This window comes from Mizuhopecten yessoensis, unplaced genomic scaffold, assembly GCF_002113885.1.
Source record: "Mizuhopecten yessoensis strain PY_sf001 unplaced genomic scaffold, ASM211388v2 scaffold10891, whole genome shotgun sequence".
Lineage (NCBI taxonomy): Eukaryota > Metazoa > Mollusca > Bivalvia > Pectinida > Pectinidae > Mizuhopecten > Mizuhopecten yessoensis.
The window spans coordinates 5,174-30,989 of NW_018408773.1; the positions used below are offsets into that span (position 1 = coordinate 5,174).

At 34.5% G+C, this 25,816-nt stretch overlaps 1 protein-coding gene across 4 annotated transcripts; it reads left to right on the plus strand.

The window, feature by feature from the left end:
- The first annotated feature begins 2,778 nt into the window (after nucleotides 1–2,778).
- Nucleotides 2,779–25,816, plus strand: LOC110463355 (heat shock 70 kDa protein 12B-like). 4 transcript variants are annotated; one of them, XM_021517877.1, is made up of 5 exons: nucleotides 2,781–2,886; nucleotides 11,346–11,664; nucleotides 18,479–18,697; nucleotides 21,110–21,257; nucleotides 21,677–25,816. In XM_021517877.1, the coding sequence occupies exons 2-5, from the start codon at nucleotides 11,356–11,358 to the stop codon at nucleotides 22,744–22,746; spliced, it is 1,746 nt and encodes a 581-aa protein (XP_021373552.1). In that variant the 5' UTR covers nucleotides 2,781–2,886; nucleotides 11,346–11,355; the 3' UTR covers nucleotides 22,747–25,816. The 4 variants fall into 4 exon arrangements, with proteins under 4 accessions (XP_021373555.1, XP_021373552.1, XP_021373554.1 ...); XM_021517879.1 differs by lacking the exon at nucleotides 2,781–2,886 and adding an exon at nucleotides 7,808–7,894; XM_021517878.1 differs by lacking the exon at nucleotides 2,781–2,886 and adding an exon at nucleotides 10,284–10,309.

Below are 25,816 nucleotides of genomic sequence, written 5' to 3' on the forward strand. Positions count from 1 at the left end.
GACATTGAATCCTATAGTGACCTTGAATCTTGATAGAGACCTTGAATCTTGATAGTGACATTGAATCTTATAGTGAACTTGAATCTTGATAGTTACCTTTAATCTTGATAGTGACCTTGAACCTTGATAGTGACCTTGAATCTTGATGTTGACCTTGAATCTTATAGTGACCTTGAATCTTGATAGTGACCTTGAATCTTGATAGTGACATTGAATAATCGAATATGTTTGATTCTAATTTACAATAGTCCACTTTCCTGACACATGTCGTTTTTCTGTTAACAAAGTTTCACACATTTCACTTTTTTGAAGATTCGTTAAATTTCCTTCTTTACATATTGTAAGTGGGTCTGCAAATCTTCTATTTTTCTCAATCTCTATCCTGTCTAATTCTAGTGTAATTTTCTCTAGCACCTTCTCAGATAGGTCTGAATGATTGTCGCTTTTAACTGTTAAATTTGGCCTATTACTTTCCTCTTCCTTTTCCAAAATGTCACTCAATACACCGTCAATGAGAACCTGTTTCTCACGCCAAACGTTCATGCATTTTGAATAAGATATAAAACTAATTTCCTTGATGACATAATACAATGTGCTGTATGAACATATGTGCACTCCACAGAACAGAACTGGTCAAAATCATGTACGAGCTTTGCACGAATGAGACGAATGAGACAATTGATCCAAAAAGTTAAATGGGTCATAGAACACCTACAGAGAATTTGTTACCTGAATCAGCAAAAGAGGCACCCAGAGGGAACTATGTTTTAAGTATAAATAATGACTGGATAGCAACATTGCTTAGGTGTCAGATTGGACATTTGTGTGTCTTGATAGACTTGGACATCAACTGGAGAATAATGAAGAAATAAAATTCAACGAATGACTGATGAATTGTGTAATCACGGTGATTCTGTTCCCGCCAGAGACGGAGGGGCGGACGGACGAGGTTAATGCTATATACATGTACCTATATAACCATGGCTTTGTTGAAACATCCAGGGGATTTTAAAACGTTGATGTCGGACAGACAACACACTATTATAACGTATACTCACTAAGCTCTTAAGCTATAAGTTTTCGTGTCAATTAGAGCAGGGTAAGTGTAACGGAATAGATGGTATTGTTACGTATTCTTGATGTCTATTTCGTAAACATTAAAGAATTGTGTATAATTTAGATTTACATCTACTACTGTACTAGTACAGTTTTGTATAATTAATACTTGTATCCATATGTTGTAAAGCGCTTTAGAGTAATTTTACAAATTATATAAGGCGCTTTATAAATTTTGTATATAATCATTACTAGTGATTAAAATGATCTTGCTTCAATAAAAAAAGACCTTTATATATTAGAGATTTAGGTGTACTTCATGTAAACATAAAACGATCTCCAAACATGAGAGTGTGGGAAGTATACTATACAATGTGAGTGAGAACGCATACTTGGTTGATAGAGTTTTTTAAGTGGTTCTGCATTATAAGCAAATTGTTAGTTTTCGCGTGATGTCTCGTCCATAATTACCCATTATCCACCCGTCAGCATAACTGTTTCAATATATTGTATACTAAAACTAAAATCCAGCCACTCGTACGTTTTACGCTTTTTGAACTAAAGATAAAACCATATTTCATATCTATAGCATTAGGGCTTGAAACATATATATCGTAATTCTGTCAAATCCCCACCTAAGGATGTAAATTGACAGTAAACATCATTTTCATAGTTTGTGTCATGATGTCATTATAATAAATTGTCATCTTATGATGGCCTTGTTCAATTCTATATTTGCGTTAAGTTTTATGTGGAGTAAGCATAAATATATATATATGTAATATTGATCGATGTATTGCATCAATCAAGAAATGTCTTGGTAAACACGGGGTGTAGGGAATAGGGGAGGGAAGAGGTCGACTTGATTTGTCGAGGTTCGTGTAAAATTTATATATTTCACTTCACACTTCTTAGATCAATGTTCTCTTTATAGACTTTAGTCTAATTCACTGAACCAATTACTTGTCTTTTTCTAAACAAATTTCAAATCTACCAAAAGAAATGGGGCGGAGGTATTGTTTTAACGTGACTTCACTATTCGAATGCGTAATTAACGAACGGTTTGATTCTCTTTTTATAATACAATACATATTTTAAAGTGAAATCATATGGGAAATGAACAGCACACATACATTGTAAGTGAGTGATAAAAAAGAAAATAGGTACATACATCATAAACCATCCATTTATTTTTCATGTTGTCACAAACCCCAACTCATGTATACCAGAGTATGTACTGTTTCTATGATGTGTTAAAACACAACTGTAAATTTCTATTTGCTAAACATGAATATATATTATTATATATGTCAACAAATAAATAATATTTTCCTTAATAAATTTAAGATACATACAGGTTTCCCCCAAAAAAATGAAATAATAGTAAAAGTAAAACAAACTTATTCAAATATAGCATTTAAGCGAGTTGATTACTTATGAGGAAAATAAAATAATGATTACACAATCTAATTAATTGACTAGTCAGTAAATTCATCATGTTAGGTGATCTTAACTGGCAGTATTCCATGATGTAAAGATATTTAACTAAAGAACTAACGTATTGGAAGTATGTGGCACAAATGTACATGATTTTTCAAGTAATTGTTTTGTCCCCTTTATCCGTAAAGACATTGTGCATACGGGAATATGTGTGTTGAAGGGAAATAACTCAGATAGGCCTTTCTTAATAAGGCTTGTTTACGAGTGTATATGTGAATTTTTCACGGAACAAATCCCTGAACCTGTTCTCGGAAAACCCCATCTTATCAAGACACCCGAGTAAAAGCTGCTCAACCTTGACGTACAGGCTGTTGAGGAAGTCGGCCACTCGTAAGTATATCCATCTTAACACCATCCCAATTAGAAATATATCAAGCTTAAATATGTTTTGGTTAATTAATATGATGCTTAAATTTGTTTTTAACTAAAATGTTTACAGATATGCAGATATAGCGAGTTATTTATGCAATGTTGAACATGACCTGTCTCTAACAGTTAATTAGTGTTAATATCTACAATAAATTATCCTCTGCCATAGAAAGGTGATACCATGGATATTATTGTTGTCAAGAAAAATCAAATTGTTGATAAAAAGGGGTTATTAATGCAGGGAAATGTTAAATGTTACTGGCCTCACCCATATCTATGGTGTTTCAACCAGGAAGTATATCCAGAACAAATTCAGATCAGCGTAGTATAATTAAAGATATCACTAATATATTGCTTCTCTTTAGATTTGAACAAAAGACCCATACTTAAATCAAATTACAGCATTAATGGACATTAGACGTGTTTAAACATGTACGTTACATACAAATTCATTTTAGTATGATATGTAAATGCAAACCGAAAGTAGAGTAGGAAAGTAACACTATCTGCGTGATTCATCACAATTTAAAAACATTATATTACACACAAGCTTTCATCAAGAAGCCACGTTTCTGGTAGGTTAGCATTTTTCTCCGGATTTAAAGGGAGAGATAACGTTCGTATAGCCATATAGCTATCGACATGGGTAGCGTGAAAATTGTATAAAAAAATTGTGATCGATTTTGAGAATTAACTACAGTTGATTGCATCTTGTGCATTTGTCATCTGAAGCAAGTACATGTGAAGCTGTGCATCCTACATTGCATATTATAATTGATCCTGTGAATTTTGAGGACTAGTCTGTGAAATAGTTTTTCTATGTTTACAAATGTGCCTATGTATTGTCTCGGAGATTAATGTTATGTCGTACATAGCAGGCCCATCGGCTCATGTGTGCAGCCCTTTTATCACCCCTGTTCTGCGAATTAGTCCCCGTGATGGAATAGTACGTGCTGTGAATATTTTTCATGCAGATTAATTTAGAACTATTTAGATTGTAAGGTTTTAATAGAAGGTATGAACATACAATTCTAGATCTAAAGTTTTAATAAACAGTAATTTTACAAATATTTAACAGTACGGAAACGGGAGTTCCGCGAAAGGATATAACGTTACACACATAAAGGCCCACCCACGCTAATGTACCATCAGGTAAGCCAAGCTAACCAGTACTACAGCCGTGTTCCAATGTGGGCACACCCTGCAGAATTGGGGATTTGCTTTTGTGCCCTCGTCTTGGGGACACCAAAAGTGATCAAATTAAAGATGCACCAATTGAAATAGTCGGGGTCTTAATATTTCCCTCTACTTCTAACTACCATCTATGTATTGGCTTCTTGCTTGATAATGCATCACTATTGGCTTTCATGTTGAACGTTCGCCAAGTTGAGAAAGGCAATGGGTTCTGTCGCCGGGCCGGGACATACAAAAGTCCTTAAAAATGGTAGTTGTTATTCCCTGCTAAACGTTCAGCATTTGGGGAAATGACAACAACTGGTTTACCCGTTGTCGGTATAATTTGACCGGGCGGAATGCTGTGTTGGGTGCCTTTTACAGTGAGATAGCACTATACAGTCGGCATCAAATCCGCGCTTTCACAAGGAGGCAAATACACCAACATATCCTGTCTCCGGCACTCATACACACACGCACACATACACAACATACATAGAGTAAAGTCCTTAAATGACCCTAGCTGTTGATATGACATTAAACAAAATAAAACCAAACCCTCCTTTCCCTAAGTCTTCTTTCCGTGCAGAATATCATATGTCAATAGCATTCTTGACAATACCATTTCATATTTCACCCCATGTCTTAAGTGTAGCCTTAATGACGTATAACATATCTGACCAGCTAGGCTGACACTACTACATAGCTTGCTTAATTATAAATTATTTCTGTTTGAGCTTTGTTCCTTTCCTTATTAAGAACAGAATAACCTAAATCTCAATGAATCCTAATCAACAAAAAATAGTAAAAAGATATTGACACAAAAGTTGTTGTAATTATTCACCTTTATACTTTCAGATTAAATAAACAATACAGAAAGGTTGTGTATCTTACTGTGTAAGTCTAAGATCATTTTATTTAGGCTTTGCTTGGCCGTGTCAGTAAATAAAATACTAACGGTCCTGTTAGTGATAGTTATATCAAGGCTAGAGAATAACAACCAGAGTTTTAAATCAATGTGCAATATATAGAATGCAAAATACAACATAACATTACACACACTCACAACACAATTACAAATAGAAAGAGCATATATAGTACCAGATAGACTCGTGGCCCTCGACATCTTGTTGTTTGTTTGTGTTATCATGAACCCAATGATGTAGGGGTATGGTGAGCGTACCTAGGTACACAACAGACACCACATACTTATATCAGAAAAAAATGTGTCTCTGTTTACGTGTGACCTCTATGAAACCTACATATGTTGTGATAGCGTAACAGCAGTATAAGTTACAAAAAATGAAATACTGCTGGTGCATATATATAATGGGGGAAATTAAAGGTATTGATAGGGGTAAAAATGCAAAACGTTGTCAGATGTAACTGGCTTAATCAAACTCTGTATAGTTATAACAAGGAAGTATAACAACAACAAATTCAGATCTGCGTTGTGTAGATATACAAACAAAAACGTGTTTAGGAAACATAGAAAATTTGAACGGTTTTCATTTTGCAAACTACTATTACCTATTTTTTTAAATATTTTTTTCATATTCGTTTTAGTATGCTATGTATATTCAAACCAAAAGTAGAGTACAAAAGTAACTGTATATATGTGGTTCATCAAAAAGTGAACAGATTTTTTATTTCTTGTAATCATTCAATAAACCATAGTCGTACGCGTGATTTTCATTAAAAACAAAGAAATATTACCCTTTATATACAATACCGCTTAAAGCTGACAGTGCCAGTTAAAATGCTTTCAATTGAATTGTTTGGTGTGTTGTTTTTGGTGGGGTGGGGGTGGAATGGGGGNTTGAGATATTATCCAGTAACTCTCTCTACCGACTATCGTTTCTAAGGAGGCAGGAAACGCCGACATTTTAATTTGTCCTTGCTTGGTAACGAGTATCGGGCTCGCTGGGTATAAAAAGCTTATTTCCTGTAAAAAAAACACACCGATTTTTTTATTTTTTTTTAAATGTCTCAAATGAAAGCTTTTTTACATACACTGTAGGCTTTAAAATATGAAACAATATACCCAACAATTTCATAATACTGGTTTTATAGTAAATCTGAATTGATCTGAATAAGGAAGCGAAGTGGAGTCTTCCAAATTAGCACAGTTAATTAATTTCCTTTTGCATGCTGATAACATACATTTCATATGTTCTTTTGACAACTCACCCTTCCAAACTGAATCTAAATTTGTAATATATTAATTTTGTTTGTTTGTTTTTTTGTTTTTTGTTTTTTTTGGCCTGGGGGGATGGTCCCTTAATTTTACATTTTTCAATCAAATGAATAAAATTATTAAAAAAAAATGCATGTAGATACCCATGTGAAATAAGTAAGTGCTAAAAATATTTATCACGAACAATTTAAAACTTGGTACAATGTAACAGAGGATATATTTCTAAGTCCGTATAATCCAGCGGAAAGATCTGATGTAAGGAGATATATAATATTACTGGCTTCACCAATATCCGTGGTGTTTCAACCAGGAAGTATATCCAGAACAAATTCAGATCAGCCTAGTATATATATACAAACCAAAAGTGTTTCATAAAAACAAAGAAAAAACGCACGATTTGCTTTGTGCAAACCACTAATATCTAATTTGTAAAATATATCATGAACAATTCTCATGAAATTATTTTTTATATTATTTTGATTTTATCTGATTAAAGTTCTCTGATTGTGTGAATCAGCTCTTTGCTGAATAAGTAAATAAGTGTGCACGTGCACATTTCAGTTTGTCAACATCTGTATAGGCTTACCGGTATGTGTATCTCTGTGTATCTGTCAGTCGTATACAAATTGTTTGGGGAAAAACATGAATACTTAAATAGCATTTCATGTAATTAATAATGTTAATGATTTTTTTATTTTTTTTTATGAGTAAAAAAAAACAACCACAAAAAAAAATTATAAAAAAAAATCATGGCGTTATTAATCAAAAGGTAACAGTAAACAAATCCGATTTGCATTTGATATAAAAGTGGTTACAAGAAGAAATTAACTCACCACAACTAAGTCTGATAGAAACTGTAATATATAATTAAAGATATCACTAATATATTGGTTCTCTTAAGATTTGAACAAAAGACCCATACTTAAGGTAATAGGATTGTGTCGCCATTTCTCAGAAGAATTTATTCAAATTTTGCAGTTATATTGCTTTGACGTAAAGAACATTTTCTGCCACAAAAAAAATATAGGTTGTCAAAATTTTAAGGATTTTAAATGGAAATTTATGTAAAAAGGATCGAATTTAAAAAAAAAAAAAAGAATCACACATTTATTTTGCAAAATAATTTCAATAAAAATGATACTAACATAGATTAGTATTGCATTAATGTATATCAATAAAAATTGACATTTTATAATAAAACCATATACACATAGTAATTGCATGCAAGATGTATCGTTCTTGAAAAACTTCACAGTAGTGAAATAGGTAGCCGGTTTCCTGAAGTACAGAAAAATGGACACATGTGACTCATTGATTAAAAAACAACTGAATTAATGCCTGGATTGCTTTGGCATACTTTAATATTGAAAGAACACAATGTTCTGTCAATAATAAGCATACAATATTCATCAGTTTAATATTAATCATTAGAATATGCGGAAATTGTGATACTGTCTCCCTACATTGGATTTTCAACTAGGGATGTACTTCCTATTTCCGTTTAGCAATACACTCATATGACCTTAAATCAAATAACAGCATTAACCGACATTAGACGTGTTTAAGCATGGACGTTACATACTAATTCATTTTTGTACGGTATGTATATGCAAACCGAAAGTAGAGTACAAAAGTAACACTATCTGTGTGATTCATCACAAATTGAACACATTATGTTACAAACAAGCTTTCAACAAGAGGCCACGTATCTGGTATGCTATAGTTTTTTCTCCGGATTTAAAGCGAGAGATAACGTTCGTATAGCCAGATAGCCATTGACAGAGGTAGCGTGAAAATTGTATCCACATTTTGTGATCGATTTCCGAATAAACTACAGTTGATTGCATCTTGTGCATTTGTCATCTGAAGCAAGTACATGTGAAGCTGTGCATCCTACATTGCATAATTTAATTGATCCCGTGAATTTTGAGAATTAGACCATTAAATACTTTCACTATGTAAACCTATACGTATTGTCTCGGTCGGTAATTGTACATGCAGTAAATACTTTTCATGTAGATTTATTAAGAATGTTATTTATATTGTAAGGTTTGTATAGAGGGTATGGACATATAATTCTAGAGCTGAGGTTTTAATAAACCGTATCATTACCATTATTTGGATGTACGAGATACGGGAGTTCGGCGTGAGGTTATAATGTTGCACACATAAGATAGGTACTTTTTGTAGGCCTAGTTATATGTACCTACCCCAAGTGCTCTGTCCGTACAGAAATACATTTTTAAACTGTCTCTTTATCTTTGAACATACATGTATGGTGTATTAAAACTTCTTAGCACAAAGGTTCAGCCTTTATCACAAACCTCGATCCCACACATGTGTCTTGGCACTAGAAATGTGTACGGTAGTGAATGAACTCGGTACAAATGTACTGCAAGTCAAGGTAAGATATGAATGTTTTAATGCCTAGATATTAAATTGTGGTACTAAATGTTTATAAATTAAGACTGGCAATGACAGCCATATAGGCTACACTTGTTTAAAGGGATAATACATGTTATAAACAATATTTTCAAGAAACTTGAGCGCGTAGCTTCAGTCAACGCTCATCAGTTATTTACTACATATACAAATGTTGTTGTGAGCAATTAGGAATGGAATTCCAATACATTCCAGCTTCCTAACTGCTGAAATACGATATTACCACGGACTTAAATTACTCTAATGTATCTAAGTCTGTGATATTACACACGGATATACCTGCCCTGCTCCAGCCTATGTATACCTGTAAATGTCACAGGCCATGATAACGCAAGTCAGTAATATACCGTAACACCTTTAGACATTATGATACGAATTAAACTATGGCCCATACTGCATTGCATAGGGGTACATGTCTATTCCATTGAATTATATAATGTATCAGCGGCTTTCAATGCAAATTGGACCTCTGTGTGCGATGCGATATCGTCTGAAATATTTATGCTTACTCTTCAACTATTATCTGGTGGTTACCCTATTTTATTCAAATAATTAAAATGTATACAGTATCATTTAAATAAGCGAACGCTTCTAGGTAGCACCTATTTCATATAAGCATCACAGCATTTTAACTTACAAGCGGTGAAATAATGCTGGTGTTAAGATGTTTGGAGCTAGCTCAAAGTGCCTAGATCTATCACAGATTCTCAAATACCCAGGGTTCCGTCTAAATTCCATGCGACAAAATTTCACCAACAAAAAATAATCATAAACTGTAAGTATGATAAGGAAATCATAGATAATTGTGGACTTACGAAGTCGGTGTATATAACCCAAACAGTGCACCTTTAATAATCGTCAGTAAAGTTAGATGTTACATACCAATCTGTAGAGTACTATTGTCGAAAATGTTACTTATTTAATTTGAAAGAAACATGAAACATTTTATAATAGCATTGTTTCTGACGCAAGGCAAACCACGCGTTTTATGACGGGAACCAATACTAAATGAGCGAGCACATGAGTACAGAGGTAACGTTTTCAATTTAAGCAAGACGGTGGGTTCCCTTTTACCTTATTACTTTGTCGATTGATTGAGTTGATGGACGACAGGGAGGGGTGGGGGAAAGAGGAGAGGAGGTGTTATGATCGAGCTAGTTAGTCTAATCTTACTACACTATATATTGATATTTCACATCGTGTTTACCACACCACTGCTAGCCAGTTTAGCGAAGATTGGTCCCTCAATCCATTAATATTTGTGAAAAAAGAAGAATGTGTGTTCAGGGGAAATCACTCAGGAAGAACTTGATTGGAAAATGTAAAGGTTTATGTTAAAATAAGGTGTTGAATTATTATCAAATAAACATACACACGGTTAAATACACTGATTATATTTGTTACTTCCTATCTGTTTGATATAGTTTGCTGTCGTTGTGTATTTAACAGGTGTATATGTTTACGGAACGAATTATCTTATTCTCAGAAGTACATACCTAGAACTAGAACACTAGGACACCCGTGTAAACACTGGGCGACCTTGTCAGACGCTGTCGAGCCAGTCAGCCAATTGTTAGTACAAGCTTAGATAGACCCGGCTATATGGTTTACTCCTTACCTATGTATTTTAAGATTTGTATTTATGAATATGCAGGTATATATTGTAGATATAGCGCTAAATTTGTTTATGAAATTCAATGTTGAACATGACCTATCTATTACCCCTCGAACTTATGAAAATATATTCGTTAACATATCCTTTGTCATAGTTCTGTGATATCATACATATCAAATTGATGCAATTGGGAAAATTCAAGGTATTGATAGGGATGAATGATGCAAAAAGTTGTCAGATATTACGGGCTTCATCAAACATTGTGGCGTTTCAACAAGAAAGTATAATAACAACAAATTCTGCCTTGTGTTGATATACAAACAAAACCTGTTTAGAAAAACATAGAAAAGTTGAATGGTGTTTTTGCAAACTACCATTACCTGGTTTGTTAAAGAATAATCTATAGTGTCTCGAGTCGGAATTCAATAAATGTCCTTTACATAAATTTAAATCAAATTACTGCACTGATCGAAATCAGACATGTTTTAAAATGTAGGCAACAACATATTCGTTTTAGAATGGTATGCATATTCAAACCGAAAGTAGAGTACAAAAGTATTTGCAGTAGTCGTGATTTTGTTTCAACAAAGAAATATAACCCTTTCATGTTTGCGAACAATTACATACAACACTGTTTAAAGCTGACAGTGCAAGTTAAAAAGCTTTTAATTGAGATTGATTTTTGTGAGATATTTTTGAGTGGTTTTGATATCTTCCCCAGTGACTCTCTCCTCCGGCTATCGTTTCTAAGAAAGCGCCGACATTTTAAGTTGTCCTTGCTTGGTAACGGGTATGGGTCTCGCTATTTCTTTCTTTCTTTCTATTTCTTTCTCTTCAATTCAACTACGACGGGCATTTTTTCTGTGTTGAATAAACGCAACTGAACCTGAAATGTTTGCCGAAATAGATTAATATTGATAAAAAAAAATAAAAAAAAAATGTGACGTTACCTGATAATATTCTTACTTTTGTATTTTTCACTGCAAATTTCAGAATTTGAAGCATGGCTTCCATCGACAAACACCTTTTGGTGGCCGCCATTGACTTCGGAACCACTTACTCGGGGTATGCCTTCTCCTTCCTCCACGAGTATGAACGTGACCCTTTGAAGGTTTCAGCTAACAACTGGACAGCGGGGTCAGGGGGTCTTATATCCCTGAAGACGTCCACCTGTGTTCTCTTTAAACCAAACGGTGACTTCCACTCTTTTGGTTTTGAGGCTGAAGACAAATATTCCGATCTTTCCTTAGACAGAGAACAAGATGGATGGTACTACTTTCGACGATTTAAAATGAAACTATATGAGAACAAGGTATTTGTTGGCTTGTAAAAAAGTAAAATAATCCTGTCTTTCTCTCTCAGTACTCAAATCCACCTGTATTTTGACACTTTGTTAACATTCTTGGGTATGCTTTCTGTAGTTAATAAGTGTTTTCCTAGTCAAATCCTTTATTTGCTCTTCTTAGAGGATGCTTTAACAATCAACAGATTCATGATTGTCTTGATTGTTGTATCTAATCCAGTGTTTGTCAGCTTTTACATTACTTGTTAGGCTTCAATGTAACGTGATTACTGAATGTATTGGTTGATTCAGTTGACATACCAGTTTTGAATTTTGTCGTTATATTTTAGTTTTAAATAAATATATGTATATAAAGGATTTCACATCAGTTTCTATCTGATATGAGATTTTTAAAACGAGTTGAAAATGTTTTCATTTTGCGAGGCTCTGTCGAGTCAACTGATTCTGTTGACATTGTGTTCGGGGCGAGAGCCATGGTTCCTGAAGGGACGGATAGTATGCGCAAATGTTCTTGTGCTGATCAGAGGTAATTTGACTGTAATTATTAACAGATTGTATATTTCTATGACCCGTTATCAAGTAGCCATTTTTTTTATTACGACTCGTAGTAAAAAAGAAGTGTTTATGTTTACTGATTACGTCATACGTATCAACACACACGAAATGTGAATGGACTGACCAATAAAAACCCTCCATGGTATTACACGTGTGTTCATAACACAATTTATGTAATGGGTGTTATTACACTTATAACAGGGTAGTCATGTATTAAATATTTATATGTAATGGTTTCTCGTTGAATGCAATATCTTTTTCACGAATATGGCAGAAAACGGATAGTTTTCACGAATGTGAGGCACGAGTGAAAATACAGGTAAATTCTACCTTATGAGTGATATATATTTGGCATTCAACGAGAGAACAATGGAATTCTCTATCGGTTACATTGTAAAACTATCTACAATGACAAAAATGTAACTGCATCAAAACCGTAAGTTATATGACAGTTTATCTTTGACGCTTTATGCTAATGATGACACTCTTTACAACAAGATCGCGTGCCATTTTGAATAGGCTACTCAACACAATGCTATAGTTTTCTGCTATAATTCGGTTAGATTTGCTTTCGTAAATGGTATCAATTGTGAAGGTACATTTATACGTTCAGCATGTGAAACCTACTTATTTTACCGTCGCTTCATATGTTTCTGAACAAAATATTTTACGAATGTTCTTTGAATGAAATGAATAGAAAGGTCAGTTCTTATCTGTCAATATCAAAAGTGATATTTTCACACTGTAAAAAAATATCATCTTAGATATCTCTCACAGTGCAAAAGATTTAAGTTCTATCAAAGTTTTATATTTAGATATTATCATATGACCATTTTAATATCACACCCCATATCAGCCCAAGAGTCCTGATACCAGCCAGAGGGCCGAAGGCCCGAGGGCTGTTATTAGGACTCTCGGGCTGATTGGGGGTGTGATATTAAAATTGTCATATCATAAACTTTTTATCATATGTCTTTTTCCATTAAAATATTTTTTTATTTTATTTATATTCATAAAAATGGTAACAAAAACAATGATGTATATAAACAAAACAGTAACAATTATACGTAAAATCTCAACATTGTGAAATTCCCAAATTCCTACAAAATGATATGGTTATTGAAATTTGGGTGGGGCTTTGTAAATCAATCTTTAAATAATTTTCCATGACCCGCAGTTATTCCATGCCAACAATTCGTTTGTTTACATTTAAAGTAGACAGGGGGGTCCATCCTTTTGGAAAAACCCTTGTCATTTTTTTCCTAATTAGGCTTATTTTCTTGCATTTTTTTCGTAGATTCCATATATGAAAAGAAAAAAGGGGGTTCTTGACTGACCTTTTGAGATATTTTAGCTGAAAGTTAACCACTTTTCTAAAACAATCCCCCAAATTATCAAAATTAAGTAAAAATGTTTTCTACAATATTTACAAAACTTAAGTTACCACCAAGTTGGATATTTTTGAAAGATTATGTGATGTACTATCAAATGCGAAAGGNGGGGGGGGGGGGGGGGGGGGTCTCGATGAAAAGTTTGCAATTTTGCTCACCTGAAGTTAGAACTCCGTTCCCCCACCCCATTTTGACTATTCCTATTTTCATGGGTAAAAGGCAAAATCATGTCATATTATTATCCATCATTCTGTGCGGAGCGTAAAATAATTCGAAAAAAATGGCGCCTAGTTGTCGATTGCTACTGATGTCCCGCCCTGTCATTGGCTACCTGTATGTATATGAAAGGGAAGCTACTCCAAAAAAGTTACCTTATTTGTTTTCCGCCACTGATAGGGCGGGACATCATTATGTGCGGAGCGTAAAATAATTTAAAAAAAATGTTGACTAGTTGTCGACTGCTACTGATCGACGTAGTATTTCAGAGAAGCGGGCAGCACATGTATTGCATTGAGGATATTACATAAGGATTTAAACCATTCCTTGGATACATTTCTCGAGTTTATCCGTGAAACTTGGTCATTTCTCGTGAGTATAGAATTTGGTTCGGTCGCAATTTAATGGTGTAATTGCGACTTTTAAGCGGTGTCAATGGATAACTATGTGTCAGACAGTCGTAGTTATGGTTTCATTTTGTAAATAAATCACTTGTCTTCAATATTCAACCGAGGTATATCCAATATGAACAAAGATTTGTGAATGACACGAGCTGAAAGAGAAAAGAGGGTAACGGATTTCAGTCTGCCGTGATATCCCTTTGTATTTTTTAGTAGAGGAGACCCCTATTTTTTAATATTACAAGTAAAGCGATCCATGCCCCTGTGAAACAGTGTAACAGACTACGAGCGGAATATGTGGTTGCCGTGATACAAGTTTCCGGAACTAAAAACATTAGTGTCGCATATTGTGTTGGTCATATGCCTTACACTTTTTGTATACACTGAGCATTAAAGACTGCTGCCGTCAAAATCATGTTTTTAAAAGCTGATTTTAATACATGACAATTGCATGCATAAATGTAAACAATACACCTGTTTAGACATACTGTATTTTCATTCGAGCGTTTGTCCTTGCTATTACTGTTTTGGTCACACAGAGAATTGAATATCAATATCTTGATCCCCTCCCCAGTATTTTTTTTTTTACTGTTAAGATTTTTTGAGATGCACACAGTCAAATACATTCAATCCGAGGCCGACTCCATACAAGGAAGAAGAAATTTCTAGTCCCCAGTGTATGGGGTTCTGAGACATCTATGAGGAGGTGATGGGGAGGTTGATGCACATTTACAATGTACTGTGCATGTACTTGTGTGCTGTTGGGTGAGAGGGGGTCAAAGCTCCTCTGCTTACAAAGTTTTCATATGAGCACAAAATTATCTGGTTACATATGATGAACTGTTATAAACACCTTGAAATAAAGGCGAAATGTACATGTGATATTCAAGCTGAATTCAGGGGAGATATGCAGATTTTGGAATCTTATACAATTCAATAGTTCTGTGGACTCTCATCCATAACACAAGAAAACATATCTTGAATTTGAGAATAAACTACAAGTGTAATATCAAATTCTGATTATAAATCTGAACGTGAATTCCAGAGAGAAAATTCACAGAGAAATAAATTCTTGGAAAGTAATTAATATTTACCAAATTAACTTACTATGTGTTTAGTCTTTTTATAACAGCACAGAAAAAAATGAACAAAACTCATTTTTAAACTTGCATTGATTTTATTCAATTTACATTTTTGAAACATAATACAGAATATGAAATAAAGATAGAAATATTTGTCTTTGGAGTAAGTACATTATAGTATGAATTTTATGTATCAAAATAATGACACATTTACAGGACCTATGTATTTGAATTTTTTTCACATTAAATTGTCCAGAGTTTTGTTTCTTTCGTGTAGTCTTCTTACATAAGGCTTTCTGCAAAAATGTCCATGACCTAGAACATTCACCTGTAAAAAGGAAAAATAAATTTAATGATTTCAAAAAAAATATGGTATGCAGAATCCATACTTCAATTACGTGTATATTATAAGTATGTCTAACATAAAAATTGATTGGAATCCTTTGTGACAGGAAAAACATATGAGAATGAAAAAGTTTCGCTGCTTTACAGCTCTTCAGGAGAAATTATGACTATACACGTGTAGTGCTTTACAATATCTTATTGATAATCGCGTAAGTCATAATTAAGAAAATACTGTATCAAATTATACTAATACTGCATAATTATACCTGGTCTTCAACCAAACATACAGGAATGATAAATATTGATAATATACACATGTAGAATACAGTCTTATTAAAATTAGACAAAAGTGACTTTTAAAAGCAGCTTATTCCACAACCCATATTGAAAAATATGATATATTTTTGTGTAATATGTTTTGCTAAATCTATGAGAAAGTAAGTCAGTTTCACCAGTTTCACATTTCTAAGTTTTTACACCATTACATTTTTCTTAAAAATTTTAATTAATCTTTTGATTAATATATCACAAGAAATCAATCTTGGTGAATGCTTGGTTCAGTACAGAGATTAATATACTGAAAGATACTACAGCAGCAACTATTACACATTCATATCAGGTATTGCAACATAAGGACTTCATAGTCAGACATGTTTGTCACATTTGATCTGACATTAAATAAACTATATATTGTTACTTTGTTATTACCTGGTTATGTATGAAATTGTAATAATGTTGTTTCTATTCATTCTCCACCTATGTTATAATGATGACCTAGGCCTATGTCCTTATCAACAAAGTTCTTGTTGCTGATATAAAAAGGGTTACCATTTGCATGGTCTCCAGATACAGTTATATAGCGATGAGTATTTTCTATGATTTGATTTATCCAGGTTTGGCTTTTTGCATTTTAGTTTCTGTCCTTACTTCCTGCAATGATAGAACACAAATTATGCATCTTTTAAAAATTTACTCGAATTTGTTCAGATATGAATTTAATCTAATCTCATTTGATACACTGAACACAATACAATACAAATACAATAAAAAACAAAGTGATTTGTTTACTTATTTTAAAATATTTCAATGAAATTGGATCCTTTGATGTTTTGAGTTGAAATGCAACCTGATAAGATATATTCTTAACTAAATTTCACTCCCTAAAACAGAGATTGCATGTAAAAAGGAAAAGAGCCATATTCATTTGTAATTCACTGATAGCTGAATTAACCTACAACACATGAAAACTACATAGGTTTATATACATGTTTCCTATAAGGAGCAGGCCTAGGCCTTGGGAAATATTTGAAAACAAATGAAGGGAAATCACCTGTGATGTATTTCTTACCAAGTGCTGCTTTTCCTACATCAAGAAAGCTGGTCATGGCTCTTGTTAGTACCTGATCAGAGCATTGGTAAATTGGGTTGGTATCATATCACTGCCTTATGGGGCACATTATTGCATATCACAACTCGTGCTTGTTTTCAGACATATCATAACAAAGCCCTCCACCCAAAAATAACAAATATGATGGCTACATGAAAAATAGTTTAGTCAGTGGTTTGCTGAGAGTGTGATTATAAAGTTAACAATCTGACAATTCCACAAACGCCTGTGCACTGTTTTGAATATGACACTATATATTTACCTCATTGTAGAAACTCGTCCGCTCGTGTTTGAATGCTTCGGTTCGGTATGGGTCCCTGGGGACATTGACGTTGACTCGAGACATTTATTTTCAGTTGCAGTTTTTAGACTCTCTTTCGTATCACTTGAAGCTGTTTACACTGCCATTTGTTACTTATTTCTGAACAAAATCCATGTCAACAGTCAAGACGGAATAGCTGCAATGCTTCGAATGAAATTTTCAACGTCAAGACCTAGCGAAGCGTCGCCGTCAGTGTGATTGGTAATTGTCACAATTCTTCCATCGTACGTAATGACCTATTCCGTTCAAGTGATGATGTGGACTCTGCGTATCGTTTGTTTTATTTAACATGTAGATAAGTGAGCAATAACATTCTTTCACTTTCAGGCTTCATCCTCAGCAGCTGTAAGTCATCAGCTGCGATGGTAAACTTCCGGGGTAAACGACTTTCGTTCTTATTTACGGGAGTTCAATATCACAATAAATACGGTTATTTAAATTTAAAAAATGTTTGGACTGGATACTTTTAATTTTTTTTTGACGTTCTTAGTTATTGTTAATAATTGTTAATGGCACTTTCTTAATCGAAGCGTGGTGTCGTTAGAATACCTTAAATCTTTCTGAAATATAGCCAACATGCGCAGCTTCCTGCGCAGTGGCGCTAAATTTGAGAAGGATGGACCCACCTTAAGCGGAAGCGGCAAAATCTGGAAATTTGGGAGGGGGTTGTGATATCACTTTTCTAGGGGGTGTGATATCACTTTCAAGGGGGTGTGATATCACCCGGGCTGACATCAACTTAAGGAAATTTTAGACTTATTACACATACAAAAAGGGTGTTATTATTAGTAAACATATGATAAAGTTCGATATCTCATCGGCAGAATATTAATATAACTTGTTTTTGTTTCCTTTTACGCGTTTCGTGTAAAGTGTGTGATTTGTGAAGGGCTGGGGAGAGGAGATTGGAAAGGTGAGCACATACTTAAACTTTGACCATAAACTGATGTTGTTGTTATTGATGACGACGACGACGACGAGGATGATGATAATAATGATAATGATATACGACGATGATGATCATTATGACATGTTTTTAAGAATTAATGTGCGAGTGTAAAAAAGATAATGATATTGACGATGATATATATATATATATATCAACATTGATTTTTTCTATTTAGTGTTTAAACCGCTCGTTCAAGATAGAAGATGATCAAGGTCACACAATGGTGGCTATCAAAGTGTTTACAGCAGTCATCAAGTATCTCAAGGATCAAATGTTGACATCGTGTAAAAACCAGATGACAGACATCAAGGCGACAGACATCCTCTGGGTCCTTACTGTTCCTGCAATCTGGTCCGACGCCTCCAAACAGTTCATGCGAGAGGCTGCTGAGGCTGTAAGATTTATAAACATTTCATACACAAAATCAGCAATAAAAAAAACCCGAGTTAAACGCAAATTGTTAATTTTAATCATAAATAAAATAATAAGTATTTGTCATAATCGATTAAAAATGCTACAACTGGGTATGCCAGCAAAAATTGTAATAGTTGAATGAAATATATGAGTGACTATTAAGTTCAACATGTACATCATGTCAAAGACGGTTCAATGTTACAAAATTTACCACGTTTACAATTTACAGCTCACTCGCCGATTGCCCATGTTCATAATCAGAAAAACAATACAGTACAGTAAATAAATTAAGGACGATAACAAGTTTTAGTTCAATCCAGCAACTATTGATGTACATGTTTTATACGGATCATTTGATTGATGGAATGATAGCAATATGACTATGGAATCACTGAATTTTCTTTGAAATAAAAGTAGTCCAATATTATCATGCTAGACAAGGAAACCGTGTGTCGCTGATAACCAGTATTTGGAAGGATATGAAATTTAACGAGAATATGTCATAATATCATATTGATGAGTGTTTTTTTTATCTCTTTAATGTATTGAAATATATTAAATGTCGATAATACTTTTAAAATCCCACATCTCATCCATATGTATCAATATCTTACTGTGGTTTTATTAGCTCACCTGGCCCGAGGAGCTAAGTGAGCTTATGGCATGGTGCGGCGTCCGTCGTCCGTCCGTCGTCCGTCCGGCGTCCACTTTTTATTTTAAACAACTTCTTCTCAGTAACCATAAGGCCTAGGGCGATGATATTTGGCCAGAAACATGCTGGGATGAAGGGCTACCAAGTTTGTTCAAATAAATGACCTTCATCAATTTTCAAGGTCACAGGGGTCAAATATGTTAAAATCTTTAAACAACTTCTTCTGAATAACCAAGAGGCCTAGGATGATGATATTTGGCCAATAACATGCTTGAATAAAGGGCTTTCAAGTTTGTTCAAATAAATGACCTTGCCTTATATTCAAGGTCACAGGGGTCAAATATGTTAAAAACATTTAAACAATTTCTTCTGAAAAACCAAGAGGCCTAGGGTGATAATATTTGGCCAGTAACATGCTGGAATGAAGGGTTGCAGGATTTTTCAAATAAATGACCTTGACCCACTTTCAAGGTCACAGGGGTCAAATATGTTTAAAACTTTTAAACAACTTTTTCTGAATAACCGAGAGGCCTAGAGTGATGCTATTTCGGTAGTAATATGCTGGGGTTAAAGCGCTACCAAGTTTGTTCAGATAAATGACCTTGACTTATATACAAGGTCACAGGGGGCAAATATGTTTTAAACATTTAAACAACTTCTCCTGAATAACCAAAGGCCGAGGGTGATGATATTTAGCCAGTAGCATGCTGGGATGAAGGGCTATAAAGTTTGTTCAAATGAATTACCTTCATCTTTTTTCAAGCTCACAGGGTCAAATATGTTTTAAACCTTTAAACAACTTCTTCTGAATAACCAAGAGGCCTAGGATAATGCCAGTAACATACTGGGATGAAGGACTACCAAGTTCAAATGAATGACGTTGACATCTATATTTTAAGGTCACAGGGGTCAAATATGTTTAAAACCATTGAGCGACTTCTTCTTAATAAGCAAAAGGCCAAGGGTGATGATATTTGGCCATTACCATGCTGGGATAAAGGACTACCGAGTGAATAGCCTTCGCCCATATTCAAGGTCACAGTGATCAATATATGTTTAAATCTTTAAATGATTTGTTCTGTATAACCAAAAGGTCCAGGGTAATGATATTTGTCAAGAATGCTGGGTTGGAAGACTATAAACTCTGTTCAACCTAATATTATAATGTCCTTGTTCGACATTCAAGGTCACAGGTGTCAAATGTTTAAATCTTCTAATAGGTTCTTATGATGAAACACTGATATTTTGCCCGTAGCTGTATTTTAGTCCACTTTTAAGATTACAAGTGTGAGAGTAATACCAGGTGAGCGATGCAGGCCCATTGGTCCTCTTGTTTCATAAATTATAATTTATTTTATTAATTTATTTACTTATTTCATTCATTCAGTTTTTTTATATTAATTCTGTTCTAACATGCTATTACGTCTAACATCAATTGTCAAAGGTAAACAAATCTTACGTTAAGTACAGAGAAAAAAGATATTTAGTTCGTCATAATATTGATTAAATATTATTGAATTACCATCTTTTGATAACGACATGAGCAAGATGTCGATATTTATCCGCAAAATATGTGCTCGACAAACACAGTAAATTACATTTTAATCTCACTCTATTGCATATGACTTTAAATTAAGATTTAAGCGTTATATTTCTTCTACGTTCTGTATAATTTTTCCGTCAATTGTTTACTGAGAAAACACTATGTTTGTTTGACTTTTTTGTATGTTTTGTTTATAGGCTGGTATCCAAGGGAATCACCTGCTGATTGCCCTAGAACCGGAGGCCGCATCGCTGTACTGTAAATACCTTCCTTTTGAAAGAAAAGGAGAGGGCGGCCTGAAAACCTTCACTGCAGGGTCAAAGTACCTTGTCCTTGACGCCGGAGGTACGAAAAGAGATGACAACCTTAATTAACAGACATGGTTGTCCAAATCCTTTGTATATTTTATTTTTAAAGCAAATATGAAACAATTTTTCAACTTATATTAACCACTCTTGTTTGCTCGAATGTAATTACGCAGGGTCTTAATGTGGGAAGAAATCGGAGTACCTGGAGAAAACCCAATGGTCGGACAGGTGCCAAAATACCTGTTCGATCCTATCGAGGAATGGAATATTTTCATTTTGTAGAAAATTTTCCAAAATGAGTTAAATATGGAATTTAAAATTTAAAACATGAAACTGTTGTTAATCAAGGTCAAAATCTCACCCGTTAAAGGAAATGAACGGATATATATTTTTACAGGTAAATATATGATGATAGATTAAGGGGCTCACAATTGTATTTTTGTACTGCATTTCTAGGTGGAACGATAGACATTACCGCACACGAGGTTCAGCGGGATGGATCACTGAAGGAAATCTTCAAGGCCAATGGAGGAGACTGGGGAGGTACGAAGGTTGATCACGCGTTCCAAGTTCTCTTATCCGGAATCATTGGTAACGGTGCATTTCATTCTTTCATCGAAAAGAACAAGGCAGATATGGTCGAATTCTTTCGAGATTTTGAAGTGAAAAAACGCACCATCAAACCAAATGCTCCCTGCGATGAAAAAGTCACCTTCAAAGTTCCATCCGCAATGAACGACGCATGCAAAGATGAAAATAGGAACGATATTGCCACGATTGTGAAGTCGAAGCAGCATTTTAAGGGGAACTTGTCGGTCGTTGGTGATAAGTTAAGAGTCAGCGGAGATCGGGCTAAAGAATTGTTTAAGGACCCAGTTAAGCATATCGTGGCCCATTTGAAGAAGTTGTTGGAGGAACCGTTTGCCAGAGGAGTGAAAAGTATCTTGATGGTTGGGGGATTTTCGGAGTCCCTTGTTCTACAGGATGCAATCAAAAAAGGTTTCCCAAACCTCCGAGTGATTGTGCCGCAAGATGCAGGACTGGCAGTTCTGAAAGGAGCGGTCATATTTGGGCATGAACCGAGGGCTATCAAGTCACGTGTTTGTAAGTATACTTATGGAGTAATTACTTCACAACTCTTTGATGCCGAAAAACATGATCCCTCTTACCGGTTCACCACTTCTTACGGCGCAGTGAAATGTCGGAACTTATTTTCTATCCATGTTCGTGTTGGAGATTGTGTGGATATCGGACAACCACAGTCAGTTATAAATTACCATCCTACGGAAGCAGACCAAACGGGCGTAACACTCAAAGTGTATGTGTCCACAGAAAAAAACCCCAAATACGTGACAGATAAAGGATGTACTAAGATTGGTCATATGCAAATCGCCATGCCGGACACGACTAAGGGACGGAAAAGATCTGTAGGTGTACAGATGACTTTTAGTAACACAGAGCTCGAGGTAGAAGCCATCATCAAAGATACCGGGGAAAAAGTCACCGCGGCATACGACTTTCTGTAATGTATATAAACTATATGCGATCTTCGTTTTATGTTTGGTTTGTTTTATCAATGGTGCGTAGTCTGAACTCGTATCAGTAACATCTCATCTGAAAAGTAAACGGTAAACAGGACTTAGTAAAGAGGACCTTCCTCATCGACTTCAGGATCAAAAGGACTAGAGTGAGATTACTATGAGATCATTGGAGGACTCTGACTCGAAATAGGGTTGCTTCTATGATCGCTTCCATCAGAAGGTAGCAGCCAAAAGAGTGTGATTTGTTTTAGAATCATTCAAAAGTTTTCAATTGTGATAATAATAATATATAAATAATATACAACATTTATATAGGGCCCTACATCATTTGTAAAATTATTCTTAAGCGCTTTAATAATATTAGAGACAACGAATGAACTAAATATATGTATTCAATAACTGTTGTTATATAGTTCGATACGTTTGGACATTGTCAATACCAAATTGCTTACTTTTACCTTAGTGGTACTAAATTTAATGAAATATTGCATCTTTTATGAAGAATCGTTTATATGCCCGAGAAATTTGGAGAGCGCTACCTTTACTTTTCGAAATTAACTATTGCTTTTTTGATTTTGATAACTGTGGTTTCGGACGATGTAATGTCCACGTTGTGTATTTTAAACGTTGAGGGTACACCATAGTTCAGCAAACTTTAGTATTATATGAACTATTCTACCGGTCTGATGTAATGCAAAGAATGGTTTGTACCAGGGAAGTAGTTTGATTATACTCGAACAAAAAATGCACAAGAAAACATCATCTGAAAGAATATATTTAACATCTTAATACAGATATTTAGAAATAAATTATGTAACAGATTTTAAAAGTACTATCATATAAATATTTGATGATACCAGCTACAGACCAGCTTACTAAAAAAAATGATCTGACACATCTGTACAAAACAGTTTAGGTCTAGTTCTGATGCATTGATATGTACAACACAATCTGGTGCTAACAAGTATGTCACAAATATTTGCCAACTTCTAACTATTGGAAGGATCGTTGGCTCACTGTCTGTGCCCTATATTTGACCCCTTGAGGCGACTCATTTTATGGCCCCTACAGAGACTACTCTTGTCACTCTCGTTTCAAATTTCCTGTTAAACCGGTTACATTAACCACTCTGCAATACTTTGTTATTAGTATATGAAATTGTACAACTTCTTAATTTCCATTATGTTTTTATTTCTATTTATATATACATTTAAAGACGAGTTTGATGTCTGTGGTCATTTTGTAAGACGAAATTGTTTTGACGAGTTTATTTGGTAGACGACGTTTTCGGCACAAATTTCTAGTGTGGGTCTCAAGGTGTGTTATCTAACCATCATAAATGTACCAGCATTTTTTATCCAGTTACTGTCGCATTATTCAACATTTTCCATCTTTGACCTTCGTTTACTACCTGGACGAGTAAGAGTAACCCAAGCCGCCACCATGACGTGCATTTCACCCCGCCCCTCGCAGATTTTGTTTCACGCCGTGTTTACAAGAACAAAAACTAAATAAATTTTCTCCTTATATTTATTCAGATTGTTTTAAATTAACTTACCTGACTTAAAGTATTCAAGATGAATTTTGTACAGTAATAAGCATTCGATTACAAACTAATCGAGGGGGTCTGCGATTATAAAAGCATATTTTATATCAGTATTTACTGTTGGTTTATGTTTTTTTGTTGTAATTTTATAGTGACTTTTTATCTCTGTTATATGTTGTAATATGTAAATGTTCATGTTTCTGTCTTGAAATATATTTTATGATATATATATATATATTAAAATAATATAGTGTTCACCCACTTAACGTTATTCTTAAAACAACGTACCCGTATTATCACTTCTTTTTCGGAACAGCAAGTTATTGCATTTCATATTACATGATATCAATAGATGTAAAATGCTGCTATAAAACCACACGTTTTTCGTGTGGCATCGTGGTTTTTTTGTATATAACCTTGAATAGTTCGTGTGGTATCGTGAGGCTCATATTTCGTGTGGCATCGTGTGGTTTTTTGTATATAACCTTGAATATTTCGTGTGGTATCGTTGGGCTCATATTTCGTGTGGCATCGTGTGGTTTTTTTGTATATAACCTTGAATAGTTCGTGTGGTATCGTGAGGCTCATATTTCGTTTGGTATCGGTGAGCACATGCTTCGTAAAGCATCGTGTGATCACATTACATGTTCTATAAAAGGCACATGAGTACCTAAAGTTTCAGTTAGTACCACATGGCACAGAAACAGATCGACCTCGTCATTGGTGGAAATATCGACGTTTGCGATGTCTCTGCTAGCAGTATTACCTGTCGTATAGGATTAACGCAGCAAGTCATCGTTAAGAAAGTCAAAAGTGAGGTGAAAGTTTGTTTACGTGAGGAAAAAAAAGAGTTTACAAATCACAGGTGACTTTAAAAAAAAATATGCTGTTTCAATCGAAGAGCCTACAGTGCGTTTATTCATTTATGAAAAATTGCATGAGAAACCGACAGCGTCCGTCATACTGTAAACGTGATACAACCCCATCATCCATCGTTGATCAGGTGTTCTAACAGAATAGATACATTTACTAACTGGCCAAAAAACCGTCATCAATCACCCTATCAACTGGCAAGTAACGGCATTGAAGACTGCGTCACTTGTTTTATGTGTGGTGTTTCGTTAAAACATTGGAACTATTTCGACGATATCGCAACAGAGCACCTGAGATGGTCTAAAAAATGTCTTTTTCTTGGTATGATGTTTGTTATCTAAACATGATAGACGTTGCGTTAATTCAGAAAAGACTGCATGATTATTTATTCGAAGAAATCGAAGAAAAGGCCTTAGAAGAATATTAAAAAATCTGTTGTGTCTGTCTTATGCATATGCTGTCAGATCTAAGATTACCGAACTGTATGTGCGTGCTGGATGTGAAGAAGGGCTAGCCAATCAACTGGGGCATAGATGTGTGATGCTTTCCTATGACGATGTGATGGATTTACATTTTGACGAAGCACTGACTTTAATAAACCATTTAGAAGTGGAAAAGACTTGGCGTGAATCCGCC